Source organism: Dendrobates tinctorius, unplaced genomic scaffold (assembly GCF_039654945.1).
Source record: "Dendrobates tinctorius isolate UK_male_01 unplaced genomic scaffold, ASM3965494v1 ptg000383l, whole genome shotgun sequence".
Taxonomy (NCBI): domain Eukaryota; kingdom Metazoa; phylum Chordata; class Amphibia; order Anura; family Dendrobatidae; genus Dendrobates; species Dendrobates tinctorius.
Window position 1 is genome coordinate 1,419,966 of NW_027362049.1, and position 23,440 is coordinate 1,443,405.

The following is a 23,440-nucleotide window of genomic DNA, read 5'->3' on the forward strand; positions in this document are numbered from 1 at the left end:
CTCCAAACATGCCCTCTATAGCAACAACCCCACTCTCCATAGCTACAGGCCCTCCCCATTCACATGAAGAAGCCCTCATCACACAGTAACAAATCCTCCCCCTCCAGCTGCCTCACTGCAGAGAGCAGCTGCTTGTCCCACAGACACATGCTGAACAGTGATCTATGGAAAGTGATACTAGTGAGGAGGAGGGAATATCGTCCTGTATTCTAATCTGCACAGGGGATGGCAGTCACTGATGTAATCTGTTGTGTGACAAAGCCTCTGCTGTGTGAATGAGACAGCTCTGTGTCACTGATGTCTTCACACAGCAGCAGATTTGGTGCAGTGTATGTGTGAGCACTGTGTCTCTAATGACACAAATACTGATGGGAGCAGCCTGTCCAATCAGCAGCTGTAACAGTGTGAAGTGTTGGGGGGTGTATGTATGTATGTATTGTGCTGCTTTCACAAATACAGGATCACTGCTGTGTTCTTTCCAATGCTGGAATGATGATAAAGATGAGTGCTGGTGCAGTTTACTGCCAGCCAATGAGTGGGCAGTGGGTGGTGCTGGTCACTGGAGCTTGCTGGGAGTTTGGTGGAGCTTCACACATACACTGCACCAAATCTGCTGCTGTGTGAAGACATCAGTGACACAGAGCTGTCTCATTCACACAACAGAGGCTCAGCAAAGATCAGTGTTCAGCGTGTGTTTGGGGGAGGAGCAGCTGCTCTCTGCACTGAGGCTGCTGGAGGGGAAGAATTCGTTACTGTGTGATGAGGGCTTCTTCATGTGGACGGGGAGGGCCTGTAGCTATGGAGGGTCGGGTTGTTGCTATAGAGGGCATGTTTGGAGTAGAGTAGGAGGTTACGACTAGTTCTCATTTCAGTGCCATAACACACCCCCCCTCATGGACATTCTGTTCAGAATATCTAGAAAACCGTGCAAACTAGTGACAGAAAGTAAATTACTTATTGTCATAATTCTGCAGCCCAGATCTGTACTGAGATTATGTGAAAAGCCTGGACAACCCCTTTAACTCAAAACTGAAAATAAAAATTAAACAACAATCACAAGACGGATTTCATCATCCAAGGTATGATTTTAATCAGTATAACAGCGCCAACCTGACACTGTCTGTCTGTAGGTTACTCAGCACAATCCTGCTGACAGGTTCCCTTTAACGCCTTTCAACACTTAGGGTGTGTGCACACGCTGAGGATTGTGCTGCTGAATTTTCCGCGTGGATTTGTGCAAAACCTGCAGTTTATCTGCAGATTTTCTGCGGTTTAGCCTGCGGGTTTCCCCTGTGGGTTGACACCTGCCATGGAGCAGGTGCCAAACCGCAGTGGAATCCGCACAAAGAATTGACATGCTGCGGTTTTGAAACTGCAGCAAATCCGCGCGGAAAATTCTGCAAGGTGTGCACTGTGGATTTCTATTTCCATTGATTATAATGGTACTGTACACCACAGCAGAAACTGCTGCGGATCCATAGGAACAAATCCGCTGCAGATCCGCAGCAGAATCCGCAGCGTGTGCATATACCCTTAGTGTGCTGAAGGAAAAACTTCTGGGTTTTTAGATCACTGAAGCCATGAGCCTCAGCGACACATACAGTATATCCCCACCAGAACCTTGCCAGTTACGTTGTCACATATCCCCCCCCCCACTCAAAGCCATGTTTTTTTTGCACCTTCATTTGCTAAACAGGGGAGTCTGGACGGGGCACCTGCGTTACCATGTAACTTCTCGGTCTTGTGCTCCATATGAAAACTATAGTTATGGATCGCTAGAAACCACCTAGTCACCCGGGCATTCTTCCCCTTCTTTTTCCTCATCCATCTCAGGGGTGTACTAGCCTGAACTTTCTGCCTACAGGTATTATGTCTTGGTGTCAATTGCCCACTTGATGGCCGAGCACTCTTTCTCTACAATGGCATAGTTCTTTTCACAGGAGGAGAGTTTCCAACTCAGGTATAGGACTGGATGTCCCCATCCATTTCCTGTGACAACACAGCTCCCAAACCAACCTAGGAGGTTTGTCTGGAGCATGAACTCCTTGGTGAAGTCAGGTGTGACCAAGACCGGCTGTTTGCAGAGGGCGAGCTTCAACTCCTGGAATACCATCTCGGCTTCTGAGGACCATTTGGCCATTGACGTCTTTGTGCCTTTGAGAAGATCAGTCAGGGGGAGGTTGGCTATCATGGCGAAATTCAGGATAAATCGCTGATAGTATCCCACAATTCCCAGAAACATCTTAGCCTGCTTTTTGTAGACCGGCTGTGGCCATTTTTGGATGGCCTCCACCTTGTCTATTTCTTGCTTTATCTCGTCCCTTCCAACAAAGCAGCCCAAGTATTTCACCTCTTCTTTCCCAAGGGAGCACTTCTTTGGGTCTATGGTAAACCCTGCCTTCCTTAGTGCATCAAGTACCGCCTCGACCTACTGCAAGTTCCTTCCCCAATCCGGGCTGAAGATCACGATGTCGTCCAAATAAGAGGCATTGTACTTTTTGTGAGGGACTAGGATCTGGTCCATGGCCCTCTGGAAGGTAGCTGGGGCTTCTTGTAGTCCGAACGGCATTCTGGTGTACTGAAAACACCCATCAGGTGTAGAGAAGGCCATCTTCTCCTTGGCACTTGGGGACAGGAGAATTTGCCAGTACCTTTTCGTTAGATCCAGGGTGGTGATATAGCAAAACAAAATACAACAAAACACAATCCTTCTGCTTGCGGGGATCAGCCCGCTCTGAGCTAGCAAGGTCCACGGTTCAGGTTTTAGCGTAAAACATAAAACACTTCTCTGAAGTGTTCCTTTCCAGACACTGAACAACTACTTCCTCTGGAGGCCAGCTAGTTAAGCCCAAGACCACACCCTGGGGTGGAGATAAGGTGGACAACTTCCCACCCACTCTATTGTCTTCCACAAAAAACTCAACTCTTTATTTAAAGTGTCTGTCAACTCCTTTCAACACTGTGTGTTGAAGGAAAAACTTATGGGTTTTTAGATCACTGAAGCCATGAACCTCAGCGGAACATATCTCCCCTCCAGCACCTTGCCAGAATGACCTATTTAAAGCCTGAGTGACGCTCAACTTGCCTCTTCAGAATTCTCCATAGGTGTTCGACAGGCTTCAGATCAGGAGACACACTTATCCAATTAACCACTTTCACCTTTTCTTCTTCAGAAATGCAACAGATGTGTGTTTTGGATCATTGTCATGTTGGAAAAGTGCATGTCTTCCAAGGGCATGGAGTGATGGTATTTTCTTCTCTTTCGATATGGAGTAGTACATCTGTGAATTCATGATTCCATCAATGAAATGTAGCTCCCTAACACCAGGAGCACTCATGCAGCCCCATATAAGGACACTATCACCACTGTGTTTCATTGTAAGCACCATGTATTTTTCTAAACTAATTGTTCTAAATGCATGGTGCCTGCAGTGAAACATGGTGGTGGCAGTGTCGTTATGTGTGGCTGCATGAGTGCTCCTAGTGTCAGTGAGCTGCATTTGATTGATGGTGAAAGTGATTCAATTGCCAAGTATGCCTCCTTCTCCTGATCTTTTTTTTTAACTTTATTTTTATTTATTGAGTAAAACTGAGAGAAAAAAAAACACATGATACAGAAAAAGGCACTAGCCGTGCCAGGTAATATACAAATAAACAAAGACTGAGCAATGGAGTTATTACCCAAAATAATTGTTTGCTCAAATCCTGAGGATTATGTAGAATAACATCACTTGAGCATTAAATAGCAAGATATTAACATACCTATTCAAATTGCTTAAATGAGTTATAGCAAACCTGCCGTAAAAGTAAGCACAGAATAAAAAATAATAAAGAAGAAAAACAGAATAGAAGAACAGCAGAAGAAGAAGCCCCAAAAAAAGAGGAGAGAAAGCGGGGGGTAATAGTGACCGCCTATGAAAAACTGTTCTCAAATGAGGCCCAACAGCGCAGATCAGTTTTCTCCCATAAAGGATCTATAGTCAGCTGATGTTCTGAATTCCATCCTATAAAACCAAGTGTTGTAGAAACGGTTATGAGAATTATTGATTGTAGAAGTGAGTTCTTCCATTAACATCACTTTATTTACTTTAATAAACCACAGGGAGATTGTCATCATAGTATCTTTCTTCCAGAATATGGGAGTGTACACACTTGCAGTCGCGATTAGATGTCTTAATATCTAATGCCTGTAGGTTTTTAAGGGAATGTCACAGTGATGGAGAAGGACAAGAGCCATGTCCTGGTCTTAAATTTGAGCTGTGAATTAAGTATCACCAGCTGCACCGTCTCCCAAAAAAGAGAGAGACACCTGCAGGACCAGAAGATGTGTAACTTATCACCTTCTTTCTCTCCGCATGTCCATCACAAGGGACTCACCTCCGGAAAGATAGTGTGTAGGTGAGTCGGAACTCTATACCACCTAGAGAGTAATTTATACCCGGCTTCATGGAAATAGCAACAGATAGATGATTAATGCGATAAGGTGAATACACGCTTCTACTAGTCCTTCGTTAATGAAAGTCCTAAATCACTTTATCGCTTCATTCGGGGACACAGGAAACCATGGGTGTATGCCATGCTGCCACTAGGAGGGTGACACTATGCAGAAAAAAAGTTAGCTCCTCCTCCGCAGTGTACACCCCACCGATTGGCACTAGGACATTCAGTTTAGCTTAGTGTCAGTAGGAGGTGGACACGGGTCTTTCATTAGACCCTTATCTACCTCAATGTGCGTCGTTCCTTTTCAGGTTTCCGGAGGGATACCGTGTGAACGGTCACTACTGTAGTCCCACGCAGAGACTATGAGTATGGCGTGTACTGCCACCCTGTATCCTCATATGTCTAGTCGGCAGGACCCCAGCTCCTAACACAGAAGCGTGTTTAGGTGATCCGGATCCGGTCCTGGCCCCCCGTCCCTCACCCATTCGCCTACCAGAGACTGTCGGTGTTTGGAGACGTGGACGTCCCGCAACGCAGCCCTTTCGGACGTCCGGCATCTTTGGATGGAGAGGTACCTCTGTTTTCCCTCTCTCCCCCAGAGGCGACAAATGAATAGTCCCCAGAGTAAAGAAGAAGACTTACGAAGAAGAAAGAAAATACTATTAATTTTTTCTATATTTCCTCACTTAATCTCAGGGGTCAGAGTGTGGGGGTCCCATTTTTGACGATTATCCCCTAGTTTCTCAGGTGATTAGGGCACCAGGCTACCTTCCTGATGGGCTTCTAAAGCCTCTGTGCTGCTCGCGCTGCTCCAGCGGCCACTGGTTGTAGTCCAGGCCTGCGAGGCTGGTAGATGTAGATGTTTCTTTGGGGTCGCAGTGTTACCTGGCTTGTAATTTCTGGGCCTCCGCGCTATCATCCCCTGCTCGGTGGCCAAGGCTTCTAAATTTAGGCCCCAGCTTCAGTGCGGCCTAGTTCCGGCACTTTAGCGACGCCCCCCTTCCCTTCATATCGGCGGGCTTTTCTCCCGCCGGTCACGCCCTCTATCACGCTCCCCAAGGTCTTTCTCAGCATCTGCCTAAGCTCCCGTCTATTCTCCACTCGTGGGAGGTATCTGTTTTTCATCACTTCTGGTGGGCTGGAGCAGCGGTTACAGGCCGCTTTCAGGTGAGTCAGAGGCACCTTCGGCTGCATGTTTTCATGGTCATTAACATCTGTGGTCTGTTAACAGTTAAACAAAAATCTACCACATACCACGGAGTGGATCTCAGTACCACAGGGTGGATCTCGGCAGCAGCATAAGTGGATACTCCACTTTCAGGTAGGTCCGACACACTCGTGTCAGGTACCGGATGGTAGCAGTTTTTCCTTCGGCCACGCTCTGGACCCTAAGTGTGAGTTGCTCCACAGGGGCTTTTCCTCCCCTTTTGATTATTCGGGGTTACCTCTAACTATCCAGTTGGTCAGTTTACAGTAACTGCCCTCAGGCCATCTTTACTACCCAGGGTTTTACGCCTATCATTAATGATTAGCCAATGGTAGTGTATAAGTTCTAGCCTATCCTAAGGACCTTTGAACTACCACAATACCGAACCTCCATATCTCTTCGTCGGTACTTTCCTATTCTTTCTTGCAGACACCGGATAGAGCCTCTAGTAGCGCTGAGTTGTGAATTCCGAGCGTGGCAGGAACAAGTCTCCCACCTCGGACAGGAATGGGATCCTACTCTGCGCAAGCATTGACCAGGGTAGAAAGCTGCTCCAATCCTGGATCCAATGAGGAGTTTGGTGATAACACGTTTCTTCCTTCAGCTAGATTCATATCTTTTCACTGTTATCCTCGGGCACGTGGTGTCCTATATTTATGACCTATATTTAGGTAAGCGGGTCTACTCACTACAATCCTCTCCCCGGTCCGGAGAGTTCAGGATGGTTACGGTCGCTCAGTTAGTTATAGGGAATGATCTTCCTTTCATCTGCCTAGTTGTCTTCTGGAGTCTGTATGATCTTCCTAGAGCCAGCTTTTCATGCAGCTAACATACTACATGTTTTTTTCATGGAATTTCCTCGTCCGACTGCTCATTTTTTTTGTTGTACTTTCACTGCCCATCTAGACTATATTTTCTATATCCTCATTCCTGTATGCTTGAGTTTAGCTTCCTTTTGATCCCAGTCTGCGAAGTCATCTTGAATTCTACATTCTACCTGTCTAGTCGGGCAAGCAGTTGTCTCTTCAACGGTTCTCCCTTTCTGAGCGGCTCTGTTAGTCAGTCTGAGCCTACATCGCGGCAAGGAGATCCAGGGTATCTCTAGGTTAGTTCAGCCGCTTCCAAAGAAGGGAGTGCCTTGGTACATCTCTTCTCTCCTGAGCGCACCGCAAATTAGGCTACTTCTCCGATTACAAATCCTCTGGTTTCCAGCCTTTCCACCAATATGGTCCTTCCTCTCCCAGACCGGTATCCCTCAGGGATACCAATGGCGGACTCATAGAGTCCTTAGCAAGGTCAACCTTGGAAGCTACATTGTATACTGCCCTTGCCTCTACCCGGATTGCAAGGTTTGTAGACGTATGGGCTAGGTTGCTCATCAGGGCATTCTTTCTGGAGACCCGTCGAAAGAATTGGCAGTCCTCGCTGACCAAATTTTTCTTGCAGGGAAGTACATGGTTTTCCACCTCCCTGGTTCCAGAAAAATCGTGTCTATCCGAAGGATCATTTGGCTTACAGCTGGGCGAGCAAACTTATCCCCAAAGAGATCCGTCAACAACTTGCCTTTTCATGTTTTCTTCCCGTTGGTTAGGCCCCAAATGGACCAAATTATTAATGTGGCCACTGGTTGGACGAACTCTCTCCTTCCTCAGGCTAAACCTCGTTGTTCTCCAGTGGTGTTTCTTTAATTTTTCATCAACTAATTTGAGTAAAATCTAAGATATTCTAATGAAAGTTATTATTATTATTAACCTTACTTTCATAATATGGAGCTGTGGTATGATCAGACCACATCCCTGTACAGTCAGACACAGCCATTACACAGTACACAGCAGGGGCACATTTATAAGATTATCTCAGCACATGAGCATTTTATTTAACCACATCCAATTGTGGAAGTTATTATTATTCCAAGATCTACTGATTAAAATCAACTTTAAAATTATCTTTGTTCGAGTGAAAACCCCTTTAAGAAAAAAAATTAAATTGGCTTATGTAGTTATGGGCTTTACTTTAAACTCTATTTTCCCTACATCACTGTATTGATCACATTTCCTACAGGTCCTTGACCGGACAGTGGCGAACCTGGATAAGAACAAAGTAGACAAAGAACTCATTGGATTGGAGACTGATGTGGTGAGATTGTAGTCCCTGTAAATCCTTGTGGTTTTTTGTGTGTCAGTTAATGTCTGCCACGGTTGTTTGATGCTTTACCTACCTTTCTCTCTCACTTTGCTCTGCTACTATAGTCTAATGATCTCTAACCTTTCACCTTTAAACGTGGATTTTTCCTGGCTATGGTTGAGCAGAAAGCAGACAAGCAAGCATTAGAAAGTAAATGGAGCCGCACGCATTCTGATGCCAGCGCAGAACATCTGAGCAGAATGATGCAGGACCTACTTGGCAAAGTGAGCGCCCAGGAGCAAGACTGGCAGCGACTATTGGAGAAAATCAATGTGGAGATGCAGAATAAGGCGAGTAGGGTTATACAAATATTACATTTAGTTTCTGTTTTGCACACGTTGCTTTAGGATGCTAAGAACCTACGTTATAATGAAAAAATGCATATCCCAATGATATGTCATTAATATTTAAGACAGCGCCTGCCTGATTGGTGCAGATCTGCCTGCTGTAACTCCGGCCATTTGATATGATGAACACTTCCCAAGGCAGGAAATAGCGGAACTGATGCACTGGTATAGCTCATCAGCACCACTGCCACCTTGCTTTAGTTATTGGAGCTGGCGACCATAGCTGGACCACTTCTGAGTGGACATTCATGGTATATTATAGAGAAACGCCATTATTGTTTGTGCTGAGATTACTCCTTTAAAAGGCTTGTACCATCATTTCAAGTTATCACTTATAGCTTGCTGAGTCCCACTGCTGAAACCCCCAATCGGTGCTCGCTGGAGTGTGCTATTTGAACTGATTGATCCAGCAGTGGCTTAGACAATAAATAGGGAGTAGTGCGGCCCATGCGGTACCATGATCCATTCCAGAGCATCATTTTTGGAGATCAACAAGTCAACATTTATCCTATCGATAGGTGATACAGTAGCTTACATTTTTACAACCCCTTTAGGAATGAATAAACTATGGACTGGCTTTTCTACTAGAAGGGTTCTGGCATTGCTTTATTCTCATTTACCTTCTTCCGCAAATTCAGCATCAGGAAAGAACAAGCCTGAACCTGCATGACTAAGTAACCAATGTGTACTGAGGCCTCGTAGCCTCAATATTCACAATGACTTGGACTGAGTTCAGTAACACCGCAGGCTCTAACACTATCACATACTTTACAGCTGGACCGCACAGAACTGGAGCCAATGAAGAACATCTTGGAACAATGCTGGAGAGACCTACGGGGACAGCTGCAGGAACATCCACTGAAGTATGAGGCTGATGAGGCTGCTGGTATCCGCAAGTAAGGGGAAATAATAATAATAATAATAATCTTTATTTATATAGCGCCAACATATTCCGCAGCGCTTTACAGTTTAACAGTTTCAAAACACAAGTCATAAGTAACAACGCTAACAATACAATAATTAAAGCAAAATAAGACGAAATAAGACGACCCTGCTCGTGAGAGCGTACAATCTACAATGAGGTGAGGGAGATACAGAGTACAGGTGTGTATTTACAATGGTGTATTTACAATGAAGGTCCAGCCATCTTGCAGGAGTGAAGGATGGATGGAGATAGTGAATGGGCTACGCACGCACACTTACACAGAGAATGACTTTGATTAGTGAATGTGATAGGCCGCTCTGAACAGGTGTGTTTTGAGGGAGCGCCTAAAACTATGCAAATTGTGGATAGTCCTGATTTCTTGGGGTAGAGCATTCCAGAGGATAGGAGCAGCACGGGAGAAGTCTTGGAGTCGGGAGTGGGAGGTACGGATTAGTGCAGAGGTTAGTCGAAAGTCGTTTGCAGAGCGCAGCGATCGGCTAGGCCGATAGACAGAAATGAGAGAAGAGATGTAAGGGGGTGCCGCACTGTGGAGAGCTTTGTGGGTGAGAACAAGTACTTTGAATTGGATCCTATAATGAATGGGCAGCCAATGTAAGGACTGGCGAAGAGCGGACGCGTCCGAGTACCGATTACCCAGATGGACGATCCTGGCTGCTGCATTGAGTATGGACTGGAGAGGGGATAGTCGAGTGACGGGGAGGCCAATTAATAGAGCGTTGCAGTAATCCAGGCGAGAGTGGATCAATGCAACAGTGAGGGTATTTGTTGTTTCCATAGTGAGAAAAGGGCAGATTCTAGAGATGTTCTTTAGGTGTAAGCGGCAAGAGCGGGCAAGGGATTGTATATGGGATGTAAAGGAGAGATTGGTGTCAAACATAACACCCAGACAGCGCACCTGCTGCCGGGGTGTTATTGTGGTACCACCCACGGAGAGGGAAATGTCAGATTTAGGGAGGTTAGTAGACGGCGGGAGCAGAAGAAGTTCAGTTTTGGAGAGGTTGAGTTTCAGATAGAGAGCGGACATGATATTGGATAAGGGGAAAGATCTGCACTTAACAGCAATAGCCCATCATGTCCCGAAATAGGGCTGTGCCCATGTACTAGCGGAGCAGAGGGGATTAGGATTGCAAGGGGTGGTGTGAGGTAGGTATTATGGCACTTGGGGGGCATTGAAAGTAATGCAGTACGTGGCTGAGACTGAAATCTAGAGGACATTCTGGCTGGCACTTTGCAATTATGGGCATCCTAGTTGGCCGTGACAGACTGTGTTACACAAGGAACTGTGTAAAGTATTCTGGTTGACAATGGGGCGCTATGATGAAAATAGTAGTAGTAACTCATAAACTTACAGAAAACCAAGGGCGTTCTACTGAACGAGTCAGTACAGAAATGTGTCCATTCTAGGATAGTAGAAGAAGTCATTGTTGTAGTAGTACGACTAGCAGAAAAAGCAAATCTATTCTATATTGGACAACATTAATGCTGAAATAATTAAACGGAGTCTTTTGGCCACAAAATTTTATTTTAGTACAGTCATGTAACGGACTTGGCCCCTACTAAAAATCATGTCTGTACTGTAGATTTTACTGCTTTTGCTGGTGTTTCTAAAGGCTTTGTTCTCTGTTCTGCCTCCTCACATTGCCCCTTAGCATGATTGATAGTGCTTGCTTGCCCAGAGCAAGTTTTGCTTTAACTGAATTGCACATGTACACTGACAATGTTGGAGCCCATTAGTGCATGCGTATTCTCCTTCTTTGCTCCTAGCTAGTGACCGTTCACTAGACTTGACACACCCGTCATTGTAGCAAGTGACCGTGATACACCCGTCATTGTAGCGAGTGACCGTGATACACCCGTCATTGTAGCAAGTGACCGTGATACACCCGTCATTGTAGCGAGTGACCGTGATACACCCGTCATTGTAGCAAGTGACCGTAATACACCCGTCATTGTAGCGATTGACCGTGATACACCCGTCATTGTAGCGAGTGACCGTGATACACCTGTCATTGTAGCGAGTGACCGTGATACACTCGTCATTGTAGCGAGTGACCGTGATACACCCGCCATTGTAGCGAGTGACCGTGATACACCCGCCATTGTAGTGAGTGACCGTGATACACCCGCCATTGTAGTGAGTGACCGTGATACACCCGTCATTATAATGAGTGGCTGCTGATACACCCACCATTGTAGTGAGTGACCGTGATACACCCATCATTGTAATGAGTGGCTGCTGATACACCCGTCATTGTAGTGAGTGACCGTGATACACCCGCCATTGTAGTGAGTGACCGTGATACACCCGTCATTATAATGAGTGGCTGCTGATACACCCGTCATTGTAGTCAGTGACTGTGATACACCCGTCATTGTAGTGAGTGACCGTGATACACCCGCCATTGTAGTGAGTGACCGTGATACACCCATCTTTGTAATGAGTGGCTGCTGATACACCCGTCATTGTAGTGAGTGACTGTGATACACCCGCCATTGTAGCGAGTGACCGTGATACACCCGCCATTGTAGCGAGTGACCGTGATACACCCGCCATTGTAGCGAGTGACCGTGATACACCCGCCATTGTAGCGAGTGACCGTGATACACCCGTCATTATAATGAGTGGCTGCTGATACACCCACCATTGTAGTGAGTGACCGTGATACACCCGTCATTGTAATGAGTGGCTGCTGATACACCCGTCATTGTAGTGAGTGACCGTGATACACCCGCCATTGTAGTGAGTGACCGTGATACACCCGTCATTATAATGAGTGGCTGCTGATACACCCACCATTGTAGTGAGTGACCGTGATACACCCATCATTGTAATGAGTGGCTGCTGATACACCCGTCATTGTAGTGAGTGACCGTGATACACCCGCCATTGTAGTGAGTGACCCTGATACACCCGTCATTATAATGAGTGGCTGCTGATACACCCGTCATTGTAGTCAGTGACTGTGATACACCCGTCATTGTAGTGAGTGACTGTGATACACCCGCCATTGTAGTGAGTGACCGTGATACACCCGTCATTGTAGCGAGTGACCGTGATACACCCGTCATTGTAGCGAGTGACCGTGATACACCCGCCATTGTAGCGAGTGACCGTGATACACCCGCCATTGTAGCGAGTGACCGTGATACACCCGCCATTGTAGCGAGTGACCGTGATACACCCGCCATTGTAGTGAGTGACCGTGATACACCCGCCATTGTAGTGAGTGGCTGCTGATACACCCGTCATTGTAGTGAGTGACCGTGATACACCCGTCATTATAGTGAGTGACCGTGATACACCCGTCATTGTAGTGAGTGACCGTGATACACCCGTCATTGTAGCGAGTGACCATGATACACCCGTCATTGTAGCGAGTGACCGTGATACACCCGCCATTGTAGCGAGTGACCGTGATACACCCGCCATTGTAGCGAGTGACCGTGATACACCCGCCATTGTAGCGAGTGACCGTGATACACCCGCCATTGTAGCGAGTGACCGTGATACACCCGCCATTGTAGCGAGTGACCGTGATACACCCGCCATTGTAGCGAGTGGCTGCTGATACACCCGTCATTGTAGTGAGTGACCGTGATACACCCGTCATTGTAGTGAGTGACCGTGATACACCCGTCATTGTAGTGAGTGACCGTGATACGCCCGTCATTGTAGTGAGTGACCGTGATACGCCCGCCATTGTAGTGAGTGACCGTGATACGCCCGCCATTGTAGTGAGTGACCGTGATACGCCCGCCATTGTAGTGAGTGACCGTGATACACCCATCATTGTAATGAGTGGCTGCTGATACACCCGTCATTGTAGTGAGTGACCGTGATACGCCCGCCATTGTAGTGAGTGACCGTGATACGCCCGCCATTGTAGTGAGTGACCGTGATACACCCGCCATTGTAGTGAGTGAAGGTGATACACCCGTCATTATAATGAGTGGCTGCTGATACACCCGTCAGCGTAGCAAATGGCCAGTACAGACAGGGGCGAGTCATGAGAGTGCGCACGTGCTAACACACTGCATGCACTGCTTGGCATCAGGAGAGTCAGTGCGCATGTGCAATTCAGTTAGGCTGAAGACTGTGCACCCCATGCTAATTGATGGAAGGAACGCTGCAAGGATCCCTTGTCAAGATTGCACTGAGGAGCCCTGATGAAATAATAAGAAAAACTTTTTTCTAGACAGAAAAAAATGTATAGTACGACAATGATTTTTATAGGTGCTTAGCTCCTGTATGACTTTGCTAATGAAGTCTGACTAACCAGAACAGGAGAAGCAGTGATAGAAAGCTGCCAGCAGGGGGCATCAGTATCTTGTGTCTGGAGTGTCACATAGAAGTTTACTGATGTTGCTATTGGCCGGATTTTTTTTTTTTTTTTTATAGATTTTCTTTTTATGTATCAATGAAAGATCGACTCTATGACATAAGGGCTTCATAACCAAAATTACCGCTAGGGCATAAAACTGCAATTATTAACTTTTCAACATATAGATACATAACTTATGCAAATATTAGAACTATAATCTGAATATAAATTAGTGTTTCCCCATTCTCCTATCCTGACAGCCCCCAACACATCATGTTTTCAGGATTTCCTTAGTATTGCATACTTGATGGAATTATCAAGATATCAGACATTGCTGCATGTTTTCTCACCTGTCAATTCTAAGGAAATCCAGATCTGTTGGGGGCCATGAGGTCATGGGGGCTATGAATGGTTCCATGCACAGTAGATGCTTCTATTACATGGAGACAGAACAATGATTCTCTATAATTATCCTTTATCAGGCAGCTGATACAAAGATTTCACTGCATCTCCTGTAACCGCATGGTGGACATGGTGGTGCCCGGCCCGTAAGTCTTGTTTCTAAGACTTTTTTTTTATATATTGTCTGTATATCACTAGTATTGTGTGCTGTTCCTTTCCCTCTATTTCTTTCTTCTTAGGGAGATATTGACCATCCCAAACATTCCTGGCCTACCAGCACGTGGTTCCAGCCGGCCGTACACTGTGTTTGATCTGGACCAAGTCCGTCATCAGAGCCGGAGGTGGGTAAAAGTGGCACAAAATTATTGGGCAACACTAATAGTTTAAAATAATGTTTTTTAAAGAATTAGCATTTAGGGCAGTATTTACTAAGATCACCCCATTTCAAAAGGGCACTTGAGACAAATCTATTGAGAGGCCCACACCACATGATAAATTTGTCTAATTTCGAGCAATCAATGAAATCAATGCCAGCTCAAAGCCAGAAACTGGCGTAAGGTATAGTACATCATTTTAAGACTTGACCAGTTATTTTTAGAAATATGTGACTTTTTGAAAATACATTTATGGCACCTAGACCTTCGTAAGTTTCTTCCTTAGTGCTCAGTTAAATGTGATTAACTTTTTTACAAAAAAAATGATAATGCCAACATAGAATGTGATGTTATGTCCCATGCCAATATTGCAGCACATAATGAGAGTGTACTGTCTGTCACCGTCATATGCAAGATGGTGAGATGCAGTAGGATTGCACCATGGTGGGATGAAGCCCATGAGGGGATATTTCTAGCCATTTTGTGGTCTGAGGAGAGACATCAAACCCAACAATGGCATCAGAGATGGATTTAGGGAGACTATCACCAGCTTAGAAGGTAATAATGGTGCAGTCAGTGGGTTAAGGAGCTAGAACTCTAGAATCTATGAAGTCTTCTGCTTGTTTCTTAAGGCCCCGTTACACATAACGATGTCCCAGCGATCCCACCAACGATCCGACATGGATGGGGTCGCTGGGACATCGTTAGGCTGAACGCTGGTGAGCTGTCACATAGACAACCCCTCCAGCGATCAGGACCAGCGAGCAAGATGGTTTCTAATGTAAACATCGGGTATCCAGGAGCTGCGGCTCTTGGATACCCGCTGTTTACCTTGGAAACCGGCGTACACCTGAGGCGTCACTCACACATCTGTTTTAGTTTTACATCGGTGAAAGTGGACCATTTTACTTCCATGTGTCATACGTTTTGCCTCCTTGACGCATCTGCGTTTGTCTCATCAATTTTTAAAAATTGACGGAGATACAGATAACTTTCATCTTATCCATTGACTCTTAGAAATGGATCAGTTAAAAAATAACAGATGGAACACTGAAATAGTGAGAATGTTTTCCATATTTCATCTCTTTAATGCATCCCCGTAGTCTTTAATGACCGAGTCAGATCCGCAAAACGGATGAGAATAGGACATGCTGTGAGTCTCCCAGATCTGACACTCTGGTCCATTTATAATACACTCTATGGGTCCATGTGCTGTGAACGTAGCCTAAAGCTGCACATACGCAATGGATTAAAGTTACGCTATTTTGGCAGTATCAGCCAAAAATCGAATGCCTATAGATGACGCTCCACAATCCATAATTTCAGGAGAAAAAAGCAGATATGTATTGATAGAATAAGCAGCATCAATCTTTTTCATTTTCATCAGTGATCGCTTACCACCCCTTAGTGATTTCGGATATACATCTAGCTCCCGCAACTGTGGAGGAAGTCACACGCTGACCTTCCCGCAAAGACGTTATTCTAGGCTGCAGGCCAGTACCCCATGTACTGTGGAAAAGGAAGATTTTATGGGGGATTTAAAGGTAAGAGGGGTGAATCTGAAACATACCGTACATAAAGCATGGAAGGCACTGAAAGAGGCAGGGGCCACAAAGACACTAGTGGTGAAAAGTTTCGTCTATAAATTACTTGTTCGATTTATCAACGTAACTTTATGCTTCTGTCTCATAAGTGTACATCTTTTTTTCAGGTAGGTCCACTCTGAAATCTGTCTGAAAAAGCATCCTAAACATACTCAAAAGATTGAACATGTGCATTTCTATGTCAAAACAACTTGCTGTTCAAATGCTTAAAAAACTCAGCGGGTCCATCGAAGTCTGAAAAACATGGTGCGGGTCCATCGAAGTCTGAAAAACATGGTGTGCACATACCCTAAAGAATATTCTCCAAACTGATTTTCATTCCGTAGTTCCTTAACATTTTGGCCTCATTCAGACATCCGTTTTTCGCTTACAAGTGCTATCCGTGTTTTTCGTGGAGAGCACTCATACCTGTCATAGTCTATGGGGCTATTCACATGTCCAATTTTTTTCTGCAGACCAAGCAGTCCATGGAAAATATCAGAGACATGTCTGATTTTGATCAAAATGATGAAGCCATTAAGACAGAACATGCTGGGAGAAACAAGATGTAGAGGCTTGTGATGAGCATCATACTTTGATCTTCATCTGCAGAATGAATATAAACTACTTTAGTTTTAGAAAAGCGTAGTTTAATACATTTCTAAAAAATATGTACGATAAACAAAATCATTTTGTTAACATGGGACTGACTTTTTTTTTCCTATTTTCTGTCTTGCACCATACATCTCAGAATATGATGGGTGTAGAGACAAGGTAAAGAAGTTGTCCTCTATTTGGACTACCCCTTCTCATACCCCATGCTTGGCCTGATAAAATAAAAAGCTTATACTCACCTCCAGTGGCGGCGCCGTTCCTGCGGTGTCGGCACTCGCGTTCCCGGGACTCACTTGACATTGTCCAATCAACACTGATGTCACTGGCCCTGCCTTAGTACAAATCGAACATCAAGAGGAATTCATGGCTGCGGCTTCTCTCTGACTTCCTCTTGATGATTGATTCGTCTGAAGGCGGGGCCAGTGCTGATTGGGCGCCAGGCTCACATGTGAAACATTTAGATCAAGAAAGGGTTGTCCTAATAGTGCACAACCCCTTTAAGGAAGGTCACATATAATATGCAGTGATGATTAATGCTTGGCGATCTCCAGTTATACTAATAGACTATATGCAAGAATACAAGAGGCATTTTTCAATATACCAGCACTTTGATCTTTGGAAACAAAGGCCCATACAGTCTGATTTCCATTACGTGCCTTGTTATGCACAGCATCCCATAGTATGTAATGGATCCATAGTCCACACGAGTTCCCAGAATAGAACACAGCGTTAACTATAGGTATATGGCCCATTAGGTTAGATAAATAAATAATTATACATAATTCATTCTATGTTGTTGCTTTTTATTCTACATTTCAATTACAGGGGGAAGTTTTTATTCTGGGCCAGGACGGGCACATCTATCGTGGCAGGAGGGACAAACATTCGCAAACCTTAGAGATTAAAGATGGCAAGAGATCTACAGTTGCTCATCAGAAACTTTGTGACTGTACCTTAAAAGGCGAATAGAATTTGTTTGGCTGTTCTTCAGCCATGGTCTCCGGTATTCATTATGATAAGTAGGATCCGCCTAACAATAGTTATTAATGATATGCGGCTGGATGCACAAACAGTTGATGCAATTTTTCTTCACTAAACCAAATATTGATCTAGCAGTTAAGAGTATCAGTCTTTCCTTTCCTATTGAATCCTCCAGAACTGCACCAGAAACTGCAAAAGTGGTTTCAGACTAATGGCCGCATTGGCATTTTTGTGCTGGTGATCACTGGTTTCAGTGACTGGACAGTTGCTGCTTATATATTGATGGAATATCCTAGGAGTATACCTTTATTATTAATGCTAAAATAACCCCGACAGATCTAATATTCATTGCTAGCCCTGCTTAAGAAGAAGATTCTGGTTATGTGTCATTGGGTCTGGATATAAGACTGAACACATAGATGCAATTTTCATTTCTCAGCAATAGAGCTAGTTGTCTGACTAATTGATGCCAGGATAAACGAACAAGCGCTTTGTTGAGGACCAGGTGACAGCCCGATGGGACATTCATGTCTTACTCAAAAACTAAAGAAAGAATTCTGGAGCGCAGGTTCCAATAATGCACAAATGAAACGCTTAGATGACCCAATAACTTACAAATACCTACTTACAATTCTAACACCTTCATATTTTATACACAGTCCCATTGAAATACATTAGCACTTGAGGCCTAATTCTTCTTTGATTTATCCACAGTGTTTTAAGCTGGAGTTTAAAAGCGTTGTTCCATCCATCTTATGGATGTTGGAGCAAATGGGTTGCTCAGGGATCCATGTTATTGTAGATTTTGTTGTCTGGGTCAAGGGTGTTTGTATAGCTGATATTATGTTCATTTATTTATTTTATTCACTTAAACAGCACCATTAACTCCACAGCGCTGTAGAGACATCATCATCACTGTCCCCATTGACCCCATTGCAGTGTGGGAGGAAACCAGGGTATCTAGAGGAAACCCACGGGAAGAACATACAAACTCCTTGCAGATGTTGTCCTTGGTGGGATTTGAACCCAGGACTCCAGCGTTGCAAGGCTAACCACTGAGCCACCGTGCTTCCCTGAAAGCTGTCGCCCATGTGGTTGCCCCATCCTGAGTGCACGGGAAGGCATCTGCACTAGCCAGCAGCTGTTTTTTATGGAAGGAGCAGCTCAACACCTCTTTCTGGGTTAGTTTATTGTGTATTAGGCACAGATAATCAAGGGCAGAGGAATTGCCCAATTTTCCACCAAGGGTAATTATTTCAAAAGCTTGAGACTGTGTACCAGAAATAGTAGAAGGAAAATAGATAACCCAAATCAGTCAGATTACTGCTGTTCTTTCTGTCTGGCTATCTATCTCAATCTGATATCTAGGTATACTATCTGTATAAAGTATAAGGCGCCCCAATCACTGAATTCAGGGTTTTCAATCAGTCCCTTTGCCACCCGAGTATAAAATCCAGCCTCCAGCCATGCAGTTGGCGTTTTACATACATTGGGGAAAAATGGGTCATTCTAAAGAGATCAGTGCATGTAAGCTTGGTCCTATAATAGTGGATCATTATTATTATTTATTTCCATGGTGCTGTACATAAGAAGTCATCACTGTAACAAGACAGTTCATGACATTTCATCCCTTCTAAATATTCCGCAATCAATTGTTAGTGGTACTATTGAAAAGTCGAAAAGTTTAGGATCCGCAGCCACTCAATCATGAAGTTGCAGACCTTGTAAAGTTACATAATGGGGTCACCGACTGATGAGGCGCTCAGTGCATAAAAGTCCCCAGCGCTCTACTGACTCCACGCAGAGAGTTCTAAATTTCCTCTGTCGGGAGGAGTTCTGAAGGGAAATCTTAATGCTTCATATATAAAAGACATTTTGGACAATTGTATGCTTCCAACTTTGTGGGAACAGTTTTGGGGATGCCTTTTTCCTATTGAACAATGGAGACTGAGGAACTGTCCCTTTCCGCCAACATCAGTGTCTGACCTCACAAATGCTCTTCTGGATAATTGGGGAAAAATTCCCACAGACACCTCCAAAGTCTTCCTAGAAGAGAGGAGGCTGTTTATGCTGCAAAGGGAGGACCAACTCCATCTTAATAACCATGGTCTTAGAAAGGCAAGTCATAAATGCTCGTGTAGGTGTAATGTTAAGTGCCCCAGTTCTTTGATCTATTTACTGTATCTATTTTTTTTAGCCCATACCTATCAAAAAAAGAAAACAACACAGAGATTGTATAATAAGCACCATAACTGATATATTGTACTCATTCTGTAACCTGTCATTTATACAGTCATTTTCACTGTATGTGTTATAAACATTTATGTACACCATGTTCCAAATTATTATGCAAATTGGTTTTAAGTGTCATAGCGGTTTTTGTTTTTTTTTCAATGAAACCTATTGATGGTATTGTGTCTCAGGGTTGTATCCCTGAAATCAATCTCAGATACCTGTGATAATTAGTTTGCCATGTGAACCCAATAAAGGAAAACTGGATGTTCCACACTATTAAGCAGGCCACAGTTTTCAAGTAACATGGGAAGGAAAAAGGATCTCTCTGCTGCCGAAAAGCATCAAATAGTGCAATGCCTTGGTCAAGGGATGAAAACATTAGATATTTCCCGAAAACTTAAGCGTGATCATCGTACTGTTAAGAGATTTGTGGCTGATTCTGAGCACAGACGTGTTCGTGCTGATATAGGCAGAATGAGGAAGGTTTCTGCCAGGCAAGTTCATCGTATTAATAGAACAGCTGCTAAAAAGCCTTTACAAACCAGCAAACAGATATTTGAAGCTGCTGGTGCCTCTGGAGTCCCTCGAACCTCAAGGTGTAGGATCCTTCAAAGGCTTGCAGTGGTTCATAAACCTACTATTCGGCCACCAGTAAACAGTGTTCACAAGCAGAAACAGTTGCAGTGGGCCCAGACATACATGAAGACTAATTTTCAAACAGTCTTGTTTACTGATCAGGGCCGGCCCGAGAGATTACGGCGCCCTAGGCGAAACTATTTTGTTGCGCCCCTACTATTCTTGGCAGTAGATGAAAACTTGGGATATAAATTTAGGAGCAAAATAAACCACAACAACAATGATTAATTAACCCTCTCCTAACTCTTTAATCTTCTGAGAAGTTGTATAGGACAAATATATACAAAGTAATCAATAACACAAAACAAAAACGACCATAGGTAATTAAAATTTTTGTTTCCTTGCCTTTTTTTTTTAAAAGGATGGCACTAAGTCACCGAGATTAATTTGTTTAGCAACTTCAGATTCTATCGAAATTGTTGCCAACCCAACCAACCTCTCTTGCGTCATATTTGCCCTTAAATATGTACACTTCTCTTTCCATCTCTAAAACTTTTTGCCTTTTGAAAAGATTTTTTATAATTCTTTCTATTTTTTCTCTGGCGCCCCCTTTGGGTCGGCGCCCTAGGCGGCCGCCTAGTTCGCATATACGTTCGGGCCGGCCCTGTTACTGATGAGTGTCAAGCAACCCTGGATGGTCCAGATGGATGGAGTAGTGGATGCTTGGTGGATGACCACCATGTCCCAACAAGGCTGCGACGTCAGCAAGGAGGTGGAGGAGTCATGTTTTGGGCCGGAATCATGGGGAAACAGCTGGTAGGGCCCTTTAAAGGGAATCTGTCACCCCTTTTTTGAGATATCATATAATGATATCCTTCAATTGTGTGTCACATAAGGATTCTCTTAGTACTTTTGCTTCCCCCTGACCCCGCACCTTTCATGCATAAATACCTTTTTCATATCGGTTCATTTGTATGTAAACTGCCACGGTCCGGTCCGATGGGCGGGGCTTATTCACCTGCTCCCCCCCTCCCTGTCTTGCTCTACACATTTCTTCTTGTGTAGAGCAAGAGAGGGAGGGGGGGAGTAGTTAAAAAAAGATATTTATGCATGAAAGGTGCGGGGTCAGGGGGAAGCAAAAGTACTAAGAGAATCCTTATGTGACACACAATTGAATGATATCATTATATGATATCTCAAAAAAGGGTGACAGATTCCCTTTAAGGTTCCTGAAGGTGTGAAAATGACCTCTGCAAAGTATATAGAGTTTCTACTGACAACTTTCTTCCATGGTATAAAAAGTAGAAACAAGCAAAATCGTTTTGCTCCTTCAGGAGCGAAATCATCTTCATGCATGGCAATGCACCTTCTCATGCTGCAAAGAATACCTCTGAATCATTGGATGCTATGGGCATAAAAGGGGATAAACTCATGGAGTGGCCACCATCTTCCCCTGACCTCAACCCTATAGAGAACCTTTGGAGTATCATGAAACAAAAGATCTGTGAGGGTGGGAGGCAGTTCACATCAAAACAGCAGCTCTGGGAGGCTATTCTGACTTCATGCAAAGAAATACAAGCAGAAACGCTCCAAAAACTCACAAGTTCAATGGATGCAAAAATTGTGAAGGTGATATCAAAGAAGGGTTCCTATGTTAACATGTAACTTGGCTTGTTGGGATGTTTTGGAGTTAAATAGCTTTTTTGTTCAGTGAATGTGACCTCCTAATGCTGCAAATTCCACAAATGAGCATTTTCAGTTCTTTAAAACACATCAAATGTTTAGTAGAAATTCTGCTGTGCCTAATAATTTGGAACAGTGCATTTTGAGTTTTTATTCATTTTGGAGATTATGGTGTTACCATTGGGAGGTTTCTTCTGTTTATTTCGATGTATACTCTAACGGGTGATGATGACTTTTATTAGACTGACTGTCATTTGCACCGACCACTTAGGAAAATCAGAGAAAAATATTATTTGCATAATAATTTGTAACATGGTGTATATGCATATATAAACTGATATGTTTTAATCATATGAAATGACCCTATTTTATTATGAATCTTAAAGGCATATTATACCCACCTGCGGGGCGGTCAGGTCCAAGGGGTGTCGCTGGTCTTGGTCCGGCGCCTCCCATCTTCTTGCCGTCCTCCTTCTTGCTTCGTGTGGATTACGCGTCCCTACATTATCCACACAGTGTCCCAGGCATCACGCTCCTGCACAGGCGTACTTCTCTGACTAGGGCAGAGTAAAGTACTGCAGTGCGCATGCACCGGAGCTCTTTGACCTTTCCCAGCGCCTGCGCACTGCAGTACTTTGCTCTGCCCTTGTAAGATAAGTATGCCTGTAGAGGAGCATGATGCCAGGAAACTGTGTTAGGATGCGTCATCCACACAAAGCAAGTAGAAGGATGGCATCAAAAAAAGGGAGGCGCCGGACCTAGGCCATGGGGCATATATACAGCAATATAAAATGCTGTATATCAGGCCTGAAAAGTAGAAAAAAAAACAAAATTACATAAATAAATAGTACAAATAAATATAACAAACATTGTAATATATTATCAGAGAAATCCACTGCCTTTTCCACTAATGAGCCACTTTTTTACCTCCTTACACAGTTTATTATACTCTATGGAGAGGGGAGTTAGAAAAGGAGTGCGGGAACAAGCAGATGAGACACTGAAAAATTGTGCTGAGCTTTCTAACAAGTCTTCAACCTCACCCCAGAGCTGGATTCACATCCACACAGCTCACTACTGCGGTATATTGTCCTAAAATATAACTTTTAATAGTATCCACTAAAAAAAAATCACAAAGCTACTCTCAAAGTATAAAATTAGAAGGTATGTCTATATACTATGTTTATTAGGCCCCAAAAATAAATACAGTAAAGGGTAGGGTCCCAGAGGACTGCAAATCCCCATTAATTCCTAATGTGTGGTTAAAAAAAGGAATGAAGAGCAGGAATCTCTATCTGCGTGCAGTGAGCGATCATAGTAGCTACTGTCCTCATCAGCTCATAGTCAATTGCAAATTAAGCTTGGTGAAAATGCAGGATACAATACAGTGGATATATGAAAGTCTTCACACTCTTGCTAAATGCCAAATTTTTGTAAAAAATAGCCAGAGGAATAATTTCAAAAGTTTTTCCACATTTAACCTCAGTCATAATTTGTACACATCCATTGAGAAACCAACTGAAATCAGTGAGGGTGACAACAATA

General features: G+C 44.0%; 1 protein-coding gene across 4 annotated transcripts in view; it reads left to right on the forward strand.

Moving 5' to 3' along the window:
* The window catches only part of QRICH2 (glutamine rich 2), a 115,334-nt gene extending 97,201 nt beyond the window's left edge, over positions 1–18,133 (forward strand). For 2 of the 4 annotated variants that reach the window (XM_073563161.1, XM_073563165.1), the window contains exons 9-15: positions 7,709–7,783; positions 7,957–8,121; positions 8,953–9,074; positions 13,929–13,994; positions 14,088–14,189; positions 15,610–15,766; positions 17,246–18,133. In XM_073563161.1, coding sequence (XP_073419262.1) covers positions 7,709–7,783; positions 7,957–8,121; positions 8,953–9,074; positions 13,929–13,994; positions 14,088–14,189; positions 15,610–15,766; positions 17,246–17,389 — 831 coding nt within the window. In that variant the 3' untranslated portion in view covers positions 17,390–18,133. The other 2 variants (XM_073563163.1, XM_073563164.1) reach the window with 2 other exon arrangements.
* The last annotated feature ends 5,307 nt before the right edge of the window (positions 18,134–23,440 follow it).